Source organism: Triturus cristatus, chromosome 9 (assembly GCF_964204655.1).
Source record: "Triturus cristatus chromosome 9, aTriCri1.1, whole genome shotgun sequence".
Lineage (NCBI taxonomy): Eukaryota > Metazoa > Chordata > Amphibia > Caudata > Salamandridae > Triturus > Triturus cristatus.
This window is the reverse complement of record NC_140592.1, coordinates 1090128374-1090151536: the sequence shown is the minus strand read 5'-3', so window position 1 is coordinate 1090151536 and position 23163 is coordinate 1090128374. Positions and strand designations below refer to the sequence as shown.

The window sequence follows — 23163 nt, the reverse complement described above, 5'->3', positions numbered from 1 at the left end:
GAGGAGGCTGGTCCCATAAAATCTCCTCACAGCAGTGTAAAGGAGAGGCAGGGACGGGCTGCTGCTGTGGACGTAGCCCTTAAGGACAAGGAGGAGGTTGCCACATCTTCTCCTCCGTCCCAGAAGGAGAAATCTGTGAAAAAACATGCTGCAGATACTCCTCAGTCAATTCCAGTGAAGAAACCGCGTCCGTCGACGCAGGCTAAAGCAGGTACGTCGACGACGATCTCCATAGTTAAGACTGTTTCCATGGGGTCGTCGACGAGACCGTCGACGATATCTACTTCATCGTCTACGACGGCTACTTTCTCGTCTTCGACGGCGGTGTCGACGACGAAGACCACGTCGACGATGACGACGACGACGACGAGTTCGTCGATGTTGCTGACGACGAGTTCGTCGACGAGACCGTCGACGGGTGCTCCGCCGACGATGAAACATGCTCCGTCGACAAAGAAGAAAGCTCCGTCGACGACGGCTCCGTCAACGACTGCTCCGTCGACGACTATTTCAGAACTGTCGGCGGCCTCATCGTCGACGACGATTCTAGCCCCGTCGTCGACAGTTACCTTTCAGTCGACGATGTCGTCGAGTTCGTCGACGCTGGGAATCCCTTTGCCATCGACTCCGTCGACGGGACCGTCGACGACGAAAAATTCAGGATTTGCCATCCAAAGATTAAAGATTACGCCGGACATGACTTCTCCTAGGCGGGTCACGCCTTTGCCACCATCCATGCTTCTCGAGGACTCGGAGGAGGATGAAGAGGATGGGCAGTATGGGGACGCATACAGCCCTTCAGACCTGAATGTCAAACAGCAGGACACAGATACGGAGGAGTTTTATGGTCCGGAGGTGCAGGAGGGGCGGCAAACCTTCACACAGGAAGTACACCCCCGCTCTCTGAGGCAGGATATGATTGCCTTGCCAGTGGCTTTAGTGACGGATTTGCAACTGATGCTGCAAGACTATAAATCTCGTTTTCCGACATTACCGGATCGCACTCCGGTGCGTCCTTCTACATCGGTGGTGCCACGTGACATGGCAATGGACTTGCCACCTCTGCCAAGGGACATACCTCGTACCACTTCACCGGTGGTACCCTTAGTGGTTCCCCAACCTTCAGGTTCGGAACCTGCCGATCGAGACACACAAGATGTGGATACGGACGAGGACGACGAGGGACAGGTGATTCCTCTTACAGATCCAGGGGATCCTGATGGGGACCCTGATGATACGCAGGATCCTGATGCTGTGGGCCGAGAGACAAATATATCGCCTCCAGCAGACATTGGTGGTTTCCATAATTTGATGGAACGGGCATCCAAGAGGTTTGGTCTGCCCCTTACAATGGAGCAGTCCGACTGCTTCCTATATGACTTTAAAGCTCAGTATAAGAAGTCGGTCAGATCAATTCCCATAATAGAACATGTCTGGGATGAGGGAATTAAGACGATGCAAAATCCAGCGACGGTCATTCCGGTTCTTCCCCGGCTGGAGAAGAAATACAAGGCCCCTGAGGGCAGTCCTGCGTGTCTTCTAGGACAACCTAAGCCGGATTCCGTTATATCACAAGCCGCACAAAGCAAGTCAAAAAATCCGTCCACTCCATTAACCACGCCTCCAGATAAAGAAGGCAGAAGGCTGGACAATGTGGGTAAAAGATTCTCCACCATGGCCAGCTTGTTGGTGCGTGCAGCTAATTCTCTGGCTATTCTGGGCAGGTACGACCGCCAGATGTGGTGTGATATGGAGCCGTTCATGGACCAGCTACCAGACTCGAGTCCAGAGGAAGCCAAGCAGGTTCTGATGGAAGGGGAAAGATGCTCTTCGGAAGTCATTGACTGTGCGATGGACATTGCTTCCACTGCTTTCAGGGCCTTGGCAGGGTCAGCGGTCTTGCGCCGTCAAGGCTGGTTGAAGGCGACCTGGTTTCGCCAGGAGGTCCAGAATAAGATCTTGGACCTCTCCTTTGACGGGGAGATGCTTTTTGGTAAGCATGTGGATGACGCCCTCCAAAGCATCAAAAAGGACACCGACACAGCTAAGTCCTTAGGATCTTTGAACTATCGCAAAGTGCCATTCAAAGGGGCACGTGGTCGGGGGTTTTCTAATTACAGAGGAAACCAACGTCAATATTCCACACAATCAGGACAGTCCTATAAAGGTCAATACTCCGGCCAGCGCCAAAGACAGTCTGCGTCTTTCTCTCGACAGTCCCAGAGAGGACGTCAGAATCGTCAGGGACGAGACAACGCCAAGAGGCAATAGTGGCCTCCTGGCTCTGGCTACTGTTCCTCCCCTACCACAAACACCGGTCGGGGGCAGGATATCTTTTTGTCTGGACAGCTGGGTGCGTTTAACATCAGACCGTTGGGTCTTGAATATCGTTCAGAGTGGCCATACGTTGGAGTTCCACGATCTTCCTCCAACAAGAGCTCCGGACGCTCGTGCATCGAAACATCTCCGACTATTACATCTCGAAGCCCACCAACTTATCATCAAGGGGGCGATAGAGCCCGTGCCGCTTTCGCAAAGGGGCAAGGGGTTTTATTCCAGGTTCTTCCTGGTTCGGAAGACGGAGGATGCATGGCGTCCTATACTAGACCTCAGGGAGCTCAACACCTATCTCATCAAGCTCTCTTTCAGGATGGTCACTCTCCAGGATATTCTACGACTACTCAATCCGGGAGATTTTCTGGCGTCCCTGGATTTAGAGGATGCATACTGTCATGTTCCGATCCACCCAGCTCACAGGCAATACCTACGCTTCACAGTAGGCAAGAGCCATTTCCAGTTCAAGGTGCTCCCGTTTGGCCTTCGGTCGGCACCCCGAATTTTCACGAAGATGCTGGCACCAGTCGCTGCTTTTCTAAGAAAGCAGTCCTTGGAAGTGTTCCCGTACTTGGACGACTGGCTCGTCAAGGCTCCGTCGTTCAGGGCAACGTCTCAGGCTGTATCAACTTGCATACGATTGTTCGCCCATTTGGGTCTTCAGCTCAATGTGTCCAAGTCGGAGCTGATACCCTCCAGGTCACGGAAGTTCCTTGGGGCTATTCTGGACACGAAACGATGCACGGCTCGTCCGTCGGAGGAGCGTCAGGGCAAACTGACCACTTCCGCTCGTCAAATACTGCACAAGAGACATGTATCGGTTCGACAGTACAAGTCCTTGCTCGGATCAATCTCATCCTGCATACCTTTAATACCGCATTGCAGGCTTCACATGCGTCCTCTACAGGAGGAGTTGGACAAACAATGGCGCCAGGCAGAAGGCTCGTTCAACGACAGGGTGTGGATAACGTCTGCCATGCGCAAAGCCTGCAAATGGTGGCTGGTGAAGGAGAACATCGCAGGAGGATTAACGTTCCGGATCTCTCCTTCTCCTATGGTGGTGACCACAGATGCTTCCCTAGAAGGATGGGGAGCTGTCCTCCAGGAGCTTCAAGTCAGCGGTCACTGGAGTCCAGCAGACAGACTACGCCATATCAATCTCTTGGAGCTGAAGGCCATTCACTTAGCCTTGCTGGCGTTCCTTCCCAGACTTCAGAATCGTGCAGTGCTGGTCCGGACAGACAACACGACGGCCATGCACTATATCAACAAGCAAGGGGGAACAAGGTCGCGGACTCTGTCCAAAGAAGCTCAGATGAGCTGGGATTTTGCGATCTCTCACAAGATCACTCTGCAAGCCGAGCACCTAGCAGGGTGTCTCAACATCACAGCGGATGCCCTAAGTCGACAGACGGAAGTGACTTACGAGTGGGAGTTGGATCAGGCCACGCTGGAGACAGTGTTCAAGAGATGGGGTACTCCGACCATAGACCTCTTTGCGTCCCCGGAGAACGCCAAGTGCCAATTTTACGCAAGCAAGGTTCCCCAGCCAGGGTCTCTGGGGAATGCCCTTTCGATTTGCTTGGTTCGGCGCATTTTGCTACGCCTTTCCTCCAATTCCCCTCATTCCTCGAGTTCTCAGGAAAGTCAGGGCGGAACCATGCAAGATGATTCTCATTGCTCCAGCATGGGTGCGACAGTTCTGGTACACGGAACTCCTGCTTCTCTCCCAGGATCGCCCGATTCGCTTGCCACTGATTCCATCTCTGTTGTCGCGAGATCAGGGGCAGGTGCTCCATCCGGATCCGGAGTCACTTCACTTGTCAGCGTGGCTCCTGAACACAGAGAATTCCGCCATCTGAATCTGTCCAAGGAGTGCAGGGATGTTTTATCTCAGGCGCGGGCACCAAGCACTAATAAGACCTACAGGGCAAAATGGAAGAGATTTTGTCTGTGGTGCCAGAGGAATAAACTCCATCCTTACAAATCCCTGCCACATCAGGTTTTGCCTTACATCCTGTCTCTGGCTAAATCAGGTCTGGCGCACTCTTCGATCAAGGTACATCTGGCTGCCATATCCCGCTTTCGACGGAAGACATCGGGGCCATCTCTATGGTCCGCAAGGATTGTTAAGCAGTTCCTTAAGAGGTTATTTCGGATGTTTCCTCCGGTCCGACCACCCCCTCCTATCTGGCAGCTTAACCTAGTACTGGCTCAACTGATGAAAGCGCCCTTTGAGCCTATTCACAAGGCGGACTTGAAGTACCTATCGTGGAAACTAGCCCTTCTCTTGGCATTAACTTCAGCTAGGAGGGTTAGTGAACTCCAGGCTCTCTCTATAGTGGAGCCTTTTCTGCAGTTCAAGAGAGATGTGATGATTTTAAGAACCAACCCAAAATTCATCCCGAAGGTGCCTTCGGAGTTTCATTTGAATGAACCCTTAATTTTGAACTCCTTTTTTCCGCGTCCTTCCACACAAGCGGAACGAACTTTGCATTCTTTGGATGTCCAAAGATGCCTGAAATTCTACCTCGAGCGCACACGCTCTTTCAGGAAGTCTACTCAGCTATTTATTGCCTACAGTGCACCACGGAAGGGGTTGCCGCTCGCAAAGAGTGGCATTTCCCGCTGGATCTCCAGTGCAATTCAGTACTGTCATCAGGCTGCGGGCAAACCTTTGGATAAAAGGGCCCGGGCTCATTCTACGAGAGCGATGGCGTCTTCAGTGGCTCTCTTTGCTGGAGTGGCGATCAAGGACATTTGCAGGGCAGCAACGTGGAGCAGTGTACACACCTTCACGAAGCACTACTGCCTGGAATCGGTGGGACGAGCTGACGCTGCGGTTGGTCAAGCAGTCCTCCGGAATCTTTTTCAATGAGAGGTGAGCTTTCCCTACAATCCCTCCATCCTGGTAAGCACATTTGGTTTCAGTAATGGTTGTTTATCATGTACACTGAGATGATCTTGTAAAGCCATGTGTTTTCCGAAATGTGCTTGTCGTGATTTACTGCTTGCTATTCTGATACAAAGCATGAGAATCTATGAAAGTTCCAATACTGGGGTAAGAAAACAAGTTACTTACCTGTAACTTTGGTTCCCCAGTATTGGTAACTTTCATAGATTCTCATGCGCCCACCCACCTCCCCTGGGAAAGCTCTGCCGGTTTACTAAGGTAGTGGCTGTTGGCACAACGGCTACGAAAATCTGAGGCTCTGAGCTCTCTCAGGAAGGTTCCAGAGGGAGAGGCTGTGCTGATTGGTCCTGGCAAAAGTTTGGGCTCTTTTACACAAAGAGGGTGATATACTACAAAATGAGATGAGGCCTAGGCCTATTTTTTCTCTTTTGTTTCTATGGTTATACATATGTATATATATATATTTTTGTTACCGAGGCTCCCATTCCGGCGACGGGAATGATACAAAGCATGAGAATCTATGAAAGTTACCAATACTGGGGAACCAAAGTTACAGGTAAGTAACTTGTTTTCTTGTGCGCACTCCTGCCTGGAACCCGTTGCCAGTTGGAAAGATCTTACAACCACCCTGTTCAGCTTGATCCATGCTAACTGGCCCTATACTGAGGCTTTACCCATCCACAGAAATTGGGACCAAATCCCATTCTCTTGAATTTTTAATAGGAGCAGCTACTCAATGTAATCCAATACATTTTTGGCATCTAGGGAAGCATCTATAGCCAGCCTGCCTCGTCTTCACCCACGTGTTTCAAATTCAAGTTGGGCGATCCATAGGGCATAAAACAGGATTGCTCTATAGCTCTGAGGGAGGGTGTCACCCAATGCAGCCTATTTGCTAATATTTTAGGTATTTTAGCAAGGATCTTCACTGTGGAGTTCAATAAACAAGATTGGTCTATGTGAGGGATATTCGCTGGTGGCTTCCCTTCCTTCATTATTGAAGTACCTAAGTTACTGTTATTGTGATAATTGTAGTGTTCATACTATCTATGGGCACGCAGTAGTATGCATGCCCATAGATAGTATGAACACTACAATTATCACAATAACAGTCATAATGAGGTCTGGGAGAAAATGCCTTACTGTTTAACTTCTTGGAACATACAGATAAGAGGCCCAGAAATACTCCCTCCGATTCTTTTGTAGAACTCCACTGCAAAGCCATTTGTGCCGAGGGTCTTGGCACTTTTTAAGCGTGGTTATTGCCATGTGAGAGGGTAATATCCTCCTCCCAACAAGCCATTTAATCTGGGAGCACCATTGGAGTCGATATTGTCCTGTTATAATCATCCCTGATCTCCTCACCTACATTGAAATGAGTGGAATAAGACGACTCAAGCTGCGCCGCATATGTTAATTCAATCACACATCATACCAACCCGTTTATATCTCTCAGCAATGATCCATCTAGACCCTTCCTCTCTTTTACTGATTCAGTGCAGCAACTTACCCGCCATATTTCCCACTTAAGCCTATGTGGTAAAGCTAAATGGTGTACCTTTTAATAATGTTCCTGTTTTTACCTATGTTTCTCCCTGTTAACCATAGTCTGTCTCCCTGCCTGCTTTTCAGAATCCATCAGTTGTCTGTCTAGTTCTACAGATTTCATGTAAAGCTACCATAGGCCCTAGAGTTACAGGAGCACTGTCATTCGTTTCTGTGGGAGTATACCAATGGTGGTTTTGTACCGGTCACTCAAACCATCCTGCAACTCGAGACTAATACTATAGAGGGTAGAGCACTACACTATTCGGAAACATTCCCGCACTTGTACGTTCCATACCGACCGCCTTTGCCTGCCTTAAACAGTGTCCCTCCTGTTAACATGGAGGGAGCAGACACACCCACCCCTGTTTTTCCTCCCATCAAAATACTATTTTGCAGATTGCCCCAGTCTACTCATAAAATACTGCAGTCAGTGGGTAATGGTCAATAAAAATAGCACAGCTAAAGCGTCAGTCACAAAAGTAGATAATGCTCTGATTCTCCTAATCCATTGGTACTACGGCTTCATCTTTCAGTCCCTTTCCAGGTGATCAGATGTGTCATTCATTAGCACACAGGCTCACCAAGATCCTATGTCCATATGAAACGTGTCAACTGTTCTCTGACTTGCACAGGTTGTCTGTGATCACCATACTCAGTCATGCACGGCTCCAGGGAAGCCACAGCAGAATCACCCCTCTCCATACTTTCTCTCTTCTCCACCATCGGCCATCTCTGCATGGTCCTTCCTCCCTTGCACCACGGTTCCGCCTTTAAGCCATTACCACACCGCCATTGGAGAAAGAAAATGTAGCCTGTTCCTGCTGGTTATCACTCTCGGGCATGGCAGGAGGAGCATGATGCATCTAATTTCCCTCTTCCAAAGTTCACGCTACACTACTTTAAACAGTGCAGCACTGCTGTTGGACATCCTAAATAAAGTCTGTGAACATCATGATCTTGGCCCCCGATATTACCAGCTGCCCACTTTTGCTGGTTTCAGAAGCTTGTATCCCGGTCTCTGAAGGTGAAGCTAGAGGCAGTGCTAGCTCTTGGGAGCACCACAGGTCTGGGTGGCCGTACCCAAGCCCTTTGCGCTATGTCAACAGAGAACAATGCCAATAGCCCTTCAGCTGCAGCACATTAAGGATCAAGTCTTCAACATAGAGTTCCACGTCTACGCTCCCCTCCCTCCGGCTCTGGGATTCCTACCACATGAATATTATTGTGCCATGAGTGCCTCACCTCTCCACCATCCCCTGCATCTGCCACCTTCACCGCAGACAGTCGTGTCAGAAAATGTAGGCTTAGAATAGTGCTCCTGAGGATTTTCACTTTACCTGTATTACTCAGTAAGCACTTGTTCTGACATTTTATGAGTCTCCCCTCAAGAGCGTTGGGCCAGATGTTACCGTATCACTTTTCTGCTCTAGGCCTGATCTGGTTTCTCTCACAGTTGACCAGAATAGGCCCGAGCCTGTGTTTCGGCCTTTGATCTGTTACAGACTCTTGCCTGACTTGGCCTCTTACTGTGCAACTGTGTTTTGGATGCTCTGCTCACTCTGCCTCGACGCAGAAATGCACATGTGAAGGTCAAAGGCCAAAATCCATGCACCTCTGCCCTCTAAGGCCACCCATGCTGTCTCTTCTCGAGATTCCTTGCCAGGGTTCGCAGAACCCCATGTACTGGGTTGCACTCATACCACCGTCGGGTCATGTCCAAAAAAAAGAGTTGCCTGCACCCGATGGACTTTTATGTGCCTTTCAGTGTCTTCCTCAGCCTTTGTTTTCGAGGTCTTTCATATGCTTGCTCCGCGATCCCCCGCTGGCCTGCCCAAATCTTTTACATCCGCTCCGCTGGAGTCCCCGCTCAGTGGGGGCGCAGCTTTCCCATGGGGAAGTTTGACATTTTCAGTAGTTGGTGATCCAGTCACACTGGCCCTCGGACAGCGCTCTTCACTTTTCGTGGTGCACCGTGTTGAACAGTGACCAGGGCCTCAGACACCACAATAGGCAGGACTGCGGCAGACTGCCGCCTGGCAAAGAACCCTCCCAAGCCACCTTGGAGGCCCCAGCAGCATGTTGGCAATGCAGCCTGCCATCCCCCACTCACCGGGACCGCAGTCGACATCTCTTCGGTCGCTCTTCAGTATTTCTTGCCAGCTCACCTGCTGACTGCGCTTCCGCCCCAGGTTCCCAGGCAAACCTCTGCCTCTCTTGTCCAACATGGGTAAGTCTCTTGCAACTGCGTCTTTTTTCCTGTCATCTGCGAATTACCAGCTCCATGAGGCGGTCTCCAGGGGTGCCGAACTCCCCTCTTCAAGGCGCCTCACTACCTGTTGCTGCTTTTATGTGGGCAGCGACCACACCATGTGCATCCCCGGTGTCCTGGTTATGCAGGGAGTCTGCTCAGCCCCTTTCCTGTCAGGATTATATAGCATAATAATGAAGGCGTAGGCTCTGACTGTTGGGAGTCTACTTGACGGCCATCTTCGGCATACAGTGTTCTTGAAAACAAAGTACAAATCCCCATAGGACTCTTACTAAACTCATCTGATAGTGCGCTTCGACACCCTACAAGAGGGTAGGAAGCTCTACATAAAGGGTGCAAAGCAATACAGTGCCCATTCAGTTGCCTCCTTCGTTTCAGATGGGCACAGCTGCAGCTATGGGGAGCCCAGCCCTGAAGGGTTGCCTGGCAGAAGGAGGGGGACTGAAATAACACTGCCACATCAAAGGGTAATCAGGCTAAAAACACTGCCAACACCCTCCACCAGAAGAGAAAGGATTCCTATATTTGTCTTCACCTGAAAATGGGCCTTCAAGTACTAGTTCAAGTCAAAAATACTTTTATTTGATTTCGTTAAAATCGTAAAAGGGTGGGAATACCACCATGGTACATAAGACATTGAATCAACATTTAAAAACCTGGTGTATTAAAAAAAAAAAAATTTAAAAAGAAGAAAAGAGGGAAAAAAAAGATAAATGCAACAAAATCGTGTCCTAGGACGATAAGCAACTAGGCAGTTTAGGAGTTTAAAAAGTATAATAGAGTACAGTTAGTAGAGTAAGAAATGTTAAAAATTGTAATCGGTGCAATTGGGAAACTGTAAACGGGTTATTTTGAAGATACTTGGATTAATTCACTATTTTGTCCATTTCTTTTGCCACAGTTTTCCAGAAGTTTGTGGCTCTGCAGGACAGTTGAATCGACGATCCTCCAAGGCATTTTATAACTGCCGCTCTGCATGTTCTTATTTGTGCCTTCCTTAATGCCTCCCGTAGGACAGTTTTCCGGATTTCTAATAGTGCAGGGCAGATGCATAGGCGATGTAATAATGACTTGTCCCCCTGTCCGCAGAGGCGGCATTCTTTGGTTGGCCATGTGTTTCCATTTCGTTGCGAGGTCCTTTGTGGGGTATGCCCCCAACCGCAGCAGCGTCAAGTAATACTTTTTGTGATATGAGAAATGTTTTTTTTTTAATGATTTTGAGGACTTGCTCTTGTGAAATCCGCGGGGAGAATTTGGGTGTTTCTGAGTTTGGGGTGTCATGAACTAGGCCTGCACTGGAATCCCCCTTCCTTATTGGTATTCCTTGGTTTGGGGTGCCTGGGGATGGAATTACATTGTATAGGAGTTCGATGTGAGCTCTCCAGGTGTCCTCCATTATGTCAGAATTGTAATGTCGGTACCTGCCTTTTGTTAGTTGGTTGATGTTTTTCCTGAAGAGTTTAGAGTCTTTGTTTGCTGGCGCGGAGGAGTTTCGCCCAGGTATGTTCATTTTCTTGGCCACCCTAATGTCCCGTTTTAGTTCTTTTCTTGTTCTGGATATTACGGACAGAATTTCCTGGGAGGATTCTGGACCCCGGGTTCGTAATTAATGTTGGTATTTATTCAATTGTTGCTTTTGTTTCCTCAAGCTGTTAGTAAACTAAGCTGCCCTTGTTTGTCTTCCGACTTTACGGCCGCTGGCCTGATTTAGAAATTTGTTGTTTAGTTCATGAATAAAAGACTCCCTGGCCTTTATACACAGTGGTACTGATTTGAGTCTCTCCAGAAGACTAATGCATGTACTCATGATATCGTCAATGCATTCACTTTTCCAGATGAAGTGTTTGATTGTAGCTTTGAGTTGGTAAGGACACCGCGTTGTCTTTGGCTGGTTTTGCAATATTTCTTTGCAGCGTGAAGGTTTGCGGTAGGTGGTCGCTTTTCGCCCTGTCAATTATTTGAAAATTCGAGATGTGGGTAAGAAGATTCTTGTCTGTAAATGTGTAGTCTATGGTTGATCCTGTTTTTTGAGTTACCCTTGTGAATGCTGCAGGGCAATCTGTCTGGCCTCGTCCGTTAAGCACGCACATTGAAAGGTCATCTAGACGGGCTGCACATCTCTTGCCGTGTGTATCACGTCGATTGGGGGCTAGTGGGTGGCCTGTTGTACGTTTTTTGGTGTCATGCAGTAAATTCATGTTAAAATCACGAGGTAGGCAAGTTTGAGTGTTACTAATGTAGCTATTTGTTTCTCAGTTCTTGACCTCTTGTTTGGATGCGGGAAGAATATAGATGTTCAGTATTAACAGACTGTTAAAAGGCGGATACTCCAGTTTAATGCATAACATCCAGGAAGAGTCCAGCTCTATGGCGGAAGCATGCCATGGGATGTCTGTTGAAATAAAAATAGAAAGGCCCCCTCTTGCTCTCCTGTATTTTGTGGCTCTCTTAGCTGGATTCAAAAATTCTTTGTAGCCTACTATCGGTGAGGGATTTATTTGCCATGTTTCTTGGAAGAGAAGAATGTTATACTTGATGATAAATTCCATGAAATCTGGTTCTTCTAATTTTGTGCATAGGCCGTACACATTCCATGAGTAGATGTTACTACCCGGATTTGATCTAAGGGCTATTGATGAATTTCTTCATGCCATTTTGAAGGTAATTCCAGCTGTGTTCGACTGTCGGGAACCCAGAGGCTTGGTTGCCTCTGGGTGAGCAAAGGTGATGGTGATTTTCCTTGCTGTATAATCTGTGCCCTTCACTGAACTGGGATGATTCAGACTTTTGGCTCCCTTTAACAGGCACTCTGTATGGTTTGACGGGTGCAGCGGGCTTGGGTAATGGGGAGGTGCGACCTTTATTAACTCAATACGCCATTTGGCAAATGAGTCCTTCTGCTGCCAGATCTACTCAATAAAGGAGTTATAAAAACATGTAACTGTGGTGATTTCTTGACCAGTGAGGTAAGAGTTTTGTTTGAACTCAATGCTTTCTAGGTTTCTTGTGTTAATGTGGCTCAAGGAGGGAAGGACTTTGAATAGTTTAAGTAATACACTAATGTTGAGGATATCATGAGTTCCCCTTGAGACATAGTGGGGGATGAAATCCAGTTTGTTGTTGTTGTTAGGAAGGTCATGCTGCGGCTCATAACCTGGGCTCCTTACAGTAACTTTACCCACTGCTATGTGCTCCGAGTAAGTCGGAGATGGGTTCGGGAGAACATGTATGTTATGTGAGTAGATTTAGTTGTTCCTTACGTATGTAACTTCATTGCCTCCTGACCCATAATTATGAGTTGTTTCTGTGTTACATCTTTCTTTGCCATCATTTGTCGTTACCAAAGTGGCCTCTGTCAGGCGGGTAGTACTGGCTTCTGGCGTAATGCGCCCTGATGTCGATATGGGTTTCGCGATTTGTGTAACCGGAGTGTTTGAGCTCTTTTTCCATTTCCTTGCAGAAGGCTTAAATAAGCTGTAAACATTTTCTGGCGGAGATTGCTCCCTTTTGTCTTGATTCTGTCTACTAGATATTGATTAATGGAGTCAGTGGCTCATTAATGCTTACTGCTTCCTGGATATTTTGGGTTATGTTATCTTCACTTTGGTTCCTGTCCTGCTCGGTCATAACGGCGATTGAGTTGATTTGTTTGCTTTTTCTGTCCTTTCTCTGGCGTTTTCTTTCCCGCTTTGTTAGTGGCTTAAGTGCTTTAAATTGCTTTGCAGGTGATGCCTTGTGTTGGCCAGTGAGTAAAGTGTCCAGAACTCCTGAATTCCCAGATACAATAGGTGGTTTTGGTGAAAATGAGCGTGCTTGAGCGGAGTTCGTCCCCATTTCAGTTGTATTTTGGCCCCTAGAAGGGCTGGGGCATACCATATCCACTTCTCTTGATACTTCGTTTTCTTTCTCAGTGGATGTTGCGGACTGGATTGGATTGGTTGTCCCCAGTATTTATGTCAGTAAGATTGGAACTGTTGCTAATTTATCAATTATTTGAGTACAATGACCGTGGCAAATTTGGAATTTTTCTCGATCTCGCTGCATCTTCATAATCATCTCCTTAAAGTTAAGCAACTTCTGTTCGACCCCCTGAACATGAGTTGCTAAGATATTTAATAGATCGACTTGCGTATCTAATTTATCTGCGTGATAGTTCATCGCTTTACCAAAAGTGTCCATGGTGTTTAACAGGTGCAGCCAAACTGAAGATGTTGGGGAGCTACTTGGTTCTGCAAATGACGAACGAACAAGTTGTTCCAGGTGGGATGTAAACTCCGGTGATGAGTCGCCCAAGGAGCCCTGAATCCTGCTGGGTTGATCGTATTTTTGTGAGGGTGACATCGTAGTTTCCAAGTTTTTTAATGTAATATGGGTCTGGACGTGTGGTTTGGACTGACAGAGTTCCCGGCCAAGTTGATGATTCATTTCCAAGGAAAAGAATGATGAGTCAAACTTATCTTGATTATTGGTGTTCAGTTTCGTGAACCCCTGGACATCTTGGGATGGGACTCCCGAGGGCATGTATGGCTCACCAAAAGGACTCAGGATATTTGTATTCATCTGATGTTGAGTTACCTTTGTTGTGTCTGTTGTGTCCGTTATTTCTGGGTGAAATTTGTTGTTGCAGATGGAATTGGGAGTCTAAAGAGGGCAAACGGCAATGAATTAGTGCCTCGGTGACTTGGGGGGTTAAAACTTTGACAGGTTTCCTGGGGGTAAAGAACGTTGATTGTTAGAAGTTGCAGGCTTGGGACTGCTCTGTTTGTCATCCGTGACCTGAGATACTTTCCTTTTTGTTTTTGCGGCTATTAAAACCTGTGTTGCAAGGAGGAATCTTATCGGTCTAACTTCGGGGGTCTGGGATGTTATTGGTTAGATTTATACTTTTAGAGGACTTGGGATCGTTGTGGCCCCGGTTTTTCTCAGTAGTTTTGATGGCTACTATTAAGAAATCGGTAATCAACGCCCGTTTTCTGCTATTTGGGCATGAGTAGTGCCTGGTTGGGGCTAAGAGAGTAGCGTTCTTGCTTCCTTCATTGTTGACGTGTGGAGCAGACTCTGTACCACTTTTTGCAATGGTTGACTCGACACTTGCTGTTATTAAAGTTGCTCCTGTTGGCACTTGCCATACTTTTTTATCTTCTTTGTTTGGTACACCTTGGGCTGAGAGGTTCATTCCAGGAGAGTTACTAATCTGGTCTGTATCGGTGGGCGGGAGGTCCTCCTTTGCCTTTTGGGTATTGGTTGTGGTTTTTTATCTTTTTTCTCCCCTCCTCTTGTTCTCCTTGACCTCCTACCCGATTAGTGCTCACCAACCTCGGGGGTTGGACTTCTAGGAGACTCCCGGTGAGGATCCGCAGTCGTTGGTTGAGGTATTGCGTGCTGGTTGGCACTTTAACAGAACACTTGGATTTAGCAGGTGCCATGTGCAGTTCGATAGGTCTGTGACGGCTGGCGGCAGGTGAAGGCCCGGGGTTAAAGAGTTGGCCGTTGGCAGTTAGCAGTTGGAGAGAGTAATAGAATGGATCGACAAATTACTCGACGAATGAATCAGGAATGAACTGAACAGCGGCCTACGGGACCTACACTCCAACCACTGCCGTTAGCGGAGAAAAAACTAGAACAGATGAAGCAGCAACAAAAGGAGACTGCAGGGTGACTGAGGAACGACAGCGGGGGTGGTGTGTAGGGTGTATTAAGTTTCCGGTTGAAGTTGAGGTTGAAGGCAGCGAGACCCCCCTAAGGGGGTGACGTCTGGCTACTGCGAGGGCCCGGGTACCTGGGGGGTGTGGCAGTGAAGGATGACTGTGGCGTGGGCTGGGAGTGATGGAGGACGCAGAACAGGGCACCCTGGGGTGCCGCAAGCTGCACCCAACCTAGTTGGGCCGCCTCCGCGGTCACACCCGGGCACTTCACTCAGCAGCCGCCGCTAAGGGCGGCCGCGCTCTCACGCTCAAAGGTACCCCACTTGCCTGCCTGCTGTGCGTTGCAGCGTGCCTCCTCCTGGTGTTTCGGGTTTTTGGGTGAGCTGAACCTTGTGCTGGGGGCCCCAGGCCCAGAGCCTAATTGACTCCGGGTCTGCATCCCAATCCTATCCCGGTGGCGTCCTGAGCTGACGACAGAGCACCCGGACCTTGCTCGCCGGACCACTTGCTGCACACCCGATGCACGTCACAAGGGGTGCTGCGGGACTCGGCAAGATGACTGTGCTGCCAAGAGGGCTGGTGGCGGCATTCAAACCTCTCCACGCTTCTCTCAGCGGCAACAGCGACGACAGCAGAGCTTCCACGCTCACCACGCCCACACCAGCTGATCCCCTAGTACTAGTTTGCAATTTGATTATCTGCTCTGCATGGAACCTACAATACCCCAAAATGTATTGCATCTCAAATTGCTATGAACCATATGGTATTTTCCTTCCTGGCAGAGTATTCTCTTGGACAGTCCCTCGATTGCACATTGGTCTGCGTACATGCGTAGGTTCTTGAGTGGCAGTTCCTCGTCACTCATTCATTTGATGGGTGGTCACCTGGTATTCACATTTGCACCTTAATGCTATGATGTTGTTTTTTTGTTTTTTTTACACAAATTCAATGCGTCCTCTCGTGTCTGCAGAAGATTGCAGGAACTGAGGTAAAGTGTTAGCATGTCGTATGTCAGGAGTGAGGAGAGAATGTGGGCACACGGTCATATGCTTTTTTTCTCCTGCGAGAACACACACACTAGTATGTGACATAACCTCGGTAAGCGAACACAGGGTGCTTGAATGTAAGCTGTCAACAGTGAGTTCAGGCACTTTTCGTACGTCAATAGGAGATAGTGTTATAGGCATCATATTGCATGTCCTACAACATTTTGAGTTTGAAATAATTGTAGAAACAATCTATAAAACCAATTCCATGGTTCCCTAAATGTCCCTTTATCAGAAATGTAATTTCCTTAGTTCCATGGGTGAAGGTTAAATCTGCTGGGAAACTACAAATCTGTCATTTGTGGAATTGGGTTTATAAATCTTGTTGAAGTCGAGCTTACATTTGCTGCTGTTATGGCAGTTTCCTTATCCCGTGACCCAATAACACCTATACATCTTAACCATTTTCGTTGGTAGCATCGTTGGATAGGACCGTGATAAGACTTCAATGTCTTTTCTTACATTTGTAGCGGTATGCTGCATTATTGGGCTGTAGCTCAGTGGCCGATCTGTAATTCAGTCATCTGTATTTTTTCTGAGATGTGCTGCAGTCATTCTGTTTCAGATTGTTTTTTTTTTTCCGGATGGTTTATGAAGAATGCTTTTAGCCCATGTGGAAAAATATGTAGGCTCTGGCTCTGCTGTGTAAACTGTACCCGAGTCTCAGAAAAGCTGTCAAATTGGATTATGTTGTAAGTCAAAACATTGGGACAACATATATATTATTAGTTTCACAAACGGAAATAGCATAAACAAGACATTGCAGGGATCTAAAATTGAGAGCTTTTGCTTTATTTTATTAAAAAAAAATATTATCTAATTTTGAAAATCCCATTTTCAGAAAGCTCAAAAGAAGTGTAAATCTTTTTTTTGGTATTCTTTTCAGACAGTCGCCTCCTCTCAAGCTTGTTCCATCTAATCTAATGGATTTGTAGAGCGCACGGCTTCCTAGCGCTAACCCTAACCAGCAGAACTTAGAACTGATCTCCCTGAGTGCTGATGAGAGAACTATTTGACAAATAGCCTTGTCTTCAAAGACTGCCTGAAGGCAGATTCACATTCTATTTGACGCAGTTCGAGTGGCAGGGAATTTAATAGTTCAGGCGCAAGGGACTTAAAGGAGTAGCCACCCCATGTGGATCTGTGCATTTTTTATGTTGTTGCAAAGAGAGAAGTAGGGGATCTTTCGAACCTTCCGGGATTGTATGGTTCAATGAGAGCACTTAGTTTTTGGGGTCCATTGCTGTGGGAGGACCTATGAGTGATGCAAAGAGCTTTCAACCGCATCCGCTGCTCTATTGGGAGCCAGTGATGGTCAGCCAAAGCCCTCCTTGTGGACAGGTGCCTGGGAATTTTGAGAAGGTGGTGGGCGGGTGCATTTTGGAAGCTCTGGAGCGGCTTTTTAACATAGTGTGGGGACCTTAGGTATAGGGAGTTCCTGTAGTCCAGCCGGTAGATGATCAGAGCCAGTACGATGAGTCTACATGACGTGGGTTTGCAAAATGTTATATATTTTTTATATTGGTCCTGGTTACTACCACAGGGAATACCAAAAGTGTACCTCAAACCAGCCCCATGAAACGAGGCTTTAATGTGAACATTAGCATAAAAAAGAAAAACTAGCATAAATAAATTCAGGGGTATTAGTTCCAATAGTTCTTGGCTTGAGCACCAACAGTTTGGCAACTATTGGGTTTCTTTAGGTTGACAGTGTTTTTCTTTTTAGTACTACAAATAGTTGCTTAACCTTTTGTATTTCTCTTCAGGCAATTCGAATCCTTGTACATGAACGTCTGAGTCCGGAAGCTGTGACAAAGGCAAATCAGTCCAAAGAGGTAGGTTTTCTTGTTAATCCTTGAGTTAACCTGTTTACTAATGCTGGAGTTAGGGTGTCTGAATAATTGTGTTCATCACTTATGCATTCTAGGCTAAATAATCACAGTAATCTATGGCAGTGCCACATAATAAATGAACCCATAATCAAATGTGTCAAGTGACTTGCTTCCCCATGTTTAAACTGGGCAAGACTGGGCGGAGTCGTCATCTCTCTCTACCACAGGTCTTTTGGGTAACCGATGTGAAGGAGGTTGAGGTTGAATGTGTGGGTGCAGTATGGGAACGTCGCATGGTCCGCCCTTTATTTAGTGTCACCTGAGACCTTGCATGCGCTGACTCTTCCGAGACATTCTGTTAGCTTACACAGAGCTTAGGGCCTGCCTAAGCTTGCCATTTGTTAACTTCATTGTCACTCTAATTTGCTTGCTTCTAATTTGTTAACCTGTCTGTTGCCTCTCGCCCTCTCCCTCTATCTGTGTTGCCTCCAGCCCCTTCCCCAATCCATATTGCTCCCCACTCCTTCTATTCCTGTATCCTCCCATCCCTCCCTCTATTCGTGTTGCCTCCCTCCCCCTTCTTCTGTGTTGCATCCCGCCCCCTCTCTATCCGTGTTGCCATCTATCAGTGTTGCCTCCTGCCCCTCCCTCTATCTGTTGGCTCCTGCCCCTCCCTCTAGCTGTGTTGCCTCCTGCCCCTCCCTCTAGCTGTGTTGCCTTCTGCCCCTATCCTTGTTGCCTCCTGACCCTATCCTTGTTGCCTACCACCCACCAATTCATGTTGCCTCCTGACCCTATCCTTGTTGCCTACCACCCACCAATTCATGTTGCCTCCCACTCCCCCAATTCATTTAGCCTCCCTCTATCCGTGTTGCAGCTCACCGATGTGTGTTGCTCCCATCCCCCAACCCCCCGTTATGCATCCCGCCTCCTCCCTTTATTCCTGTTGCCTCCTGAACCCTCCCTCTCTATAGGTTATGCCTTCTGCCCCCCACCCTTTGGTGTTGCCTCCCACTGCGCCTCACCCCGCAATACAAAAAGAACAGTATGCTGGCTGCCTCTTCACACTTGGTCTCTTTCCCACATGCCTTCCCATTGTGTTGCCTCCTGCCCTCTCTCCCAGCAATTAGAAGGGAAAAAAGCACTGTGACGCAGCCAGCACTGACCGCAACTTATTCCTTTACATTCTAGTTCCTTGTTTGACTGAAGAATCTGTAGGAGTATTACAGTTGATATATGGATACATTTATCTAATCTGCATATAACTTGTAATAGCTTTTCAAACCTTTGCATATAAAAATATTTATGTAAATGCTCAACTAGACCTTCCTTTAAAATCAGTCTTTTCTGAGATGCAGGTTAAGCCCTCCATTAGAAGGGATCTTTGAAAAAACTTTGCAGTCAGAGGTGTCATCAGAAGGTTTTAGGCTGTCTCGCATAACAGAAAAAAAATGTACTTAGCAGATCTCCATTTTATGCAACAGTGGTTTTTTTTTCTTGTTTTTTTCCCCTGCAAAGCATGTATGAATCTATTCACACCTACTGATGGAAAATGAGCTTTTTGAATTCGACCAATAGAGAGAGAGGCATTTCATTGCATGTAGTAAGTTGCCTGCAACGTTAGTCTGCCTTTTATGTTATTTCTGTTAAACAACTGTTGGCGCTAAACCAAGTGTAAGTTTGTTCTTCATGTAAGCTTAGAATTGAGACTGGAATATTATATAAACCATATTTCTGTTAACAGATAAAGTTTTTATGCTGCAAGGAGTTTCACAAATGTAAAAAAAAAAAGAAAAAAAGCTTTTGAAGGCTATTTAAGTGACATCATATTTTAGGTTGAACATGTTTCCAAACTGTAATATTCTTCTTTCTTTAAGGGCATGCCTATTGCATTAGAAAAGCATGTTCTTGGCTTTGATACAGGAGGTAAGAGATTTTGTTCGTGCCTGCTAAAGTTTTTTTTAAAGTTGCATTCAAAATCATTTTGACTTTTCTTAACGCCGAATACTATCACTTGATGCAAATTGTATGGATTTTGGTAATGCCCTTTAAGAGATTAAAAAAGTGCGTCCTTTCACGACGGTCATAGCTAAGTATGTGATTATTGTGTAGTCCCTGTGGAAAGTCTTAATCGTTCAGGTTTATTCCCACAGATTTCAAGGAAAATGTTTTGTTACAGTGCTGAATATCCGTCTAATAGATTTACTCTGCATCCATGATATGTTCTCAAACAGGTTTTCTTTCAAATCTACTCGAACTATTGATCAAACTCTGACTCAGTCCATTTTGTTGAATCCCTAGGCCTGTAGGTTGAGTCTGGTTTCCTTCAGGATACTAGTAGTCACTTGTATTTTCTCTACCTCCTCTACTGTTTTCCAGCATCTGTTAAGTCAGTATTTAACTACATTTTAATCCGAAAGACCAAACTTTTTATTTGAAAAATAAGTTGTCCTTTTTTTTTTGTTTTTTTGTTTTTTAATCTTGGCTAACGTCTTGTGCAAAAATACATAGTCCCCTACCAAACTTCGATGGAACCAAGTACAGAGACGGCAATGTTACAACAATCATGGTCATTCATGCCTAGTCAAAGGCAGTCCTCGTTTATTCGTATTTTATTATACACCTTGTTTAGTCTTCCCTTCAAGGTAAATCAATGTCTTTTCCCCTGCATTTCTAGCTGCTATTAAATGATTGTCCAAGAATCCAGGGAATTGAAGATGTTTAAAATGAATGGAAATGTGGAATTAGGAGTGTATCCCCAAACCATTTCAAGGTTTGAAAATACTATGCATCTGAAAAACCGGGAGTAATGGAGAGTGTTCACAAGGCCTAGAGCACCTATTAACGTATAGGAAAATGGCAGAGAAGCAGACCATCCGTTCTTTCTGGCCAGTGCCGCTCCTGCTCAGTCGGAAACTTGTTTGCCAGAGCTGGCTCCCTGTTTTGCCCTCGACACAGTGTTTCTATAGTTGGTTCTATGCTTGTTGAGTTCTTGATTGGTAGTTGTGGAGTCTGGGAAAGCCAGCAAAGGAAGTTCATTCACTGCTGTTCCTTCCTAGATAAAATAGAAGGAGCAGGACATGGCACATGTATGTTGAAACGTGTATTTGGCCATAACTGGACTAACTGGAGTAAAAATTATAAATGGGCTATTCTCCTAATCATCTGGCTAGCGGGATCCTGTCTGGAGGAACCGCTGAATACATCTATGGTACAATACCCCATCATTTGACATTGCCGGGGCTTGGCCATGGTCTGACCTTTTTCATTGTACAGTGACTATTCACGGAGGGCAATCATAGTTATCAAGAGAAACCTATAGAAACACACAATCAATCTTTGGATATTCATCTATAAGATATCTCAATAAAAAACATGCAAATAACTGCAGGCATGTGAGGTATTTGTCACTTGTATTTTAAGACAGAGTAGAATCTAATGAGTTCAAAGGTAGCAAGCTAAATGGATGCTAGTATGACGGTGCACTCGTCTTGTGGTATACTACATGTAGGCTTAGGGCCTTATGAGTTTGGCGGTGCGGGAGCGGGACCGCCTCGCTCCCACACTGCCAAACCCGTGTAGGAACCAAACCACCTGCAGATCGGGAGATTTCTCCTGGTCTTGCGGGCGTTCCCAATGCGGTGCCTATGACACAGGCACTGCAATGGAAAATGTCAAAGGCAGTACCAGCACGGCAGGTACTGTTGTGCATGCACACAGGGGGGCACATGTTGTGCCTCCCCTGTGTGCATCCACATGGTGTGAGGCACCAGGGGTACCTGTAGGGCCCCTTTGTTTTCTCACCACCACACTTTTCGTGGCCGTCGCTCGGCCATGGAAAGTGTGGCAGTGAGGAAACTTGTAATATCCTTGACGGGCTGCAGCGACCCCATCAAGCATATTGCAGCCTCAAGACCATTGCACCATCGCCAGGGATCTCTGGTGGTTGCAGTGGTCCCAGGGTGGCCTGACCGCCCTGGTCCTAATAGGGCGGTTGGACCACAGCTCCTCTCGGACCGCCAGACTCGTAATAAACCCCTTAGCAAAAATTGCAGTAACGCACTATTCAAAACATAAAAGGCGATGAATGTATATGCACTAAACAACGAAGAGCTACTGTTCAGTTATTTAGACCTGTTCCTAACCTACACTGGCCTGTAAAAACAATCCAAAGTCTATAATCAACATTTCGGCCACATCTTATTTATAGGGATGGTGCCCCCCAGTTATTCTACCATTGTGCTACTATTTTAAACATCTGCACAAGCCACTGATGTAGATTTGCAAAATGTATTGGTTTTTCAGGCAGGTTTGCTCATCCTGCATGAATTCTTAAACACCTTTTCCTTCATATGCTTGTTGACATTTTTAGCCTTGTATGGGAGCGTTGCGTCCAAAGGTGTTGCTTAATCATGTCCTGAGGAAGACACTACCTACGTTTTTTATTTTTTTTATTTTTATAAGTGGTTGAAACATCAACTATCACGATTTTGGACCTCCACAGCTGTTAAAATGCGTGCAGCACACTACATTCTGAAACCATTATTAACCTAAAACATAAAACATTTGAGGAAAACACTAAGTATATGGGGCCTTGTGCGCTTCAAGTCTCAATTGATTTGACTGTGCATATGAACAATAATTGTTGCTCATGAAAAGATTTTTTGCTAAGCCACTAGATAACAGGATTGATGCCCACCATGTATATTAGTATTGTATGTCAAACTATTGTTACAGGTAGATAACCTTTCTTTTTCTGGTTATGTGATCCTAGGCATGCACTGCACGATGTGGAAATGTCTTTATCTAAATAAATTCTTAGTTGAATACTGATTTTGTTTTTTTTATTTAATGTCAATCTAGATGCTGTTCTTAATGAAGCTGCTCAAATTCTTCGATTACTCCACATTGAAGAGCTTCGAGATCTCCAAACAAAAATTAATGAAGCTATTGTAGCTGTTCAAGCAGTAATTGCAGACCCCAAAACAGATTACAGACTAGGCAAAGTCGGAAGATAAAAAGTTAATTACTTTAGCCCATTCATCATTGTGTGTACTCAATGCAATTTAGGACCTGTGTACAACTCTGGCATATTGTTGAATCGATATTTGAATCAGTATTTGTGTTTTGTGTTTTCAAATACCAACCTCTTGTGTACTGCGGATTAAAACTGCATTCTACCATAAAAATATTTCTCTAATAAAGTTGGTAAAATTATCCACAAAAGTGCTGTTTGTCCACATGAAGTACGAAGCAACCAAGTTAAACTGCTTGCAGTATGATGTGTTTCTGTGAGGCTCATGAGTTCATAAGCTGCTCTGCTGATTAGTGGTTAGAAAGATTAGACACATACATGAGCATCCTAAAAAACGACTCCTTTCTTCCACAAAGTCTACGTGAAGCCGACTGTATCGGAATAGATTTTTGGTTTACCAGAAAATAAGTCCTCTCTAAGAACTCGTGCTAGTGCAATGCTACAGTTTTCTAATATGTGGTTCTAGCAATGATTTGGTGGTTGTTCAGGATACAATGTTAGTTTCTAATCCGCACAATAATTCATGCTCTTTTTAATTTC

General features: G+C 46.2%; 1 protein-coding gene across 5 annotated transcripts in view; it reads left to right on the top strand.

Moving 5' to 3' along the window:
- LOC146799405 (tRNA-splicing ligase complex subunit RTRAF-like) overlaps positions 1-22814 on the top strand; it is a 90874-nt gene extending 68060 nt beyond the window's left edge. For 4 of the 5 annotated variants that reach the window (XM_085626954.1, XM_085626951.1, XM_085626952.1 and 1 more), the window contains 3 exons: positions 17523-17591; positions 19466-19514; positions 22452-22814. In XM_085626954.1, the coding sequence (XP_085483080.1) occupies positions 17523-17591; positions 19466-19514; positions 22452-22606 (273 nt within the window). In that variant the 3' untranslated portion in view covers positions 22607-22814. The remainder of the gene's footprint in view (positions 1-17522; positions 17592-19465; positions 19515-22451) is intronic. The other variant, XM_085626953.1, reaches the window with a different exon arrangement.
- Positions 22815-23163: the final 349 nt, after the last annotated feature.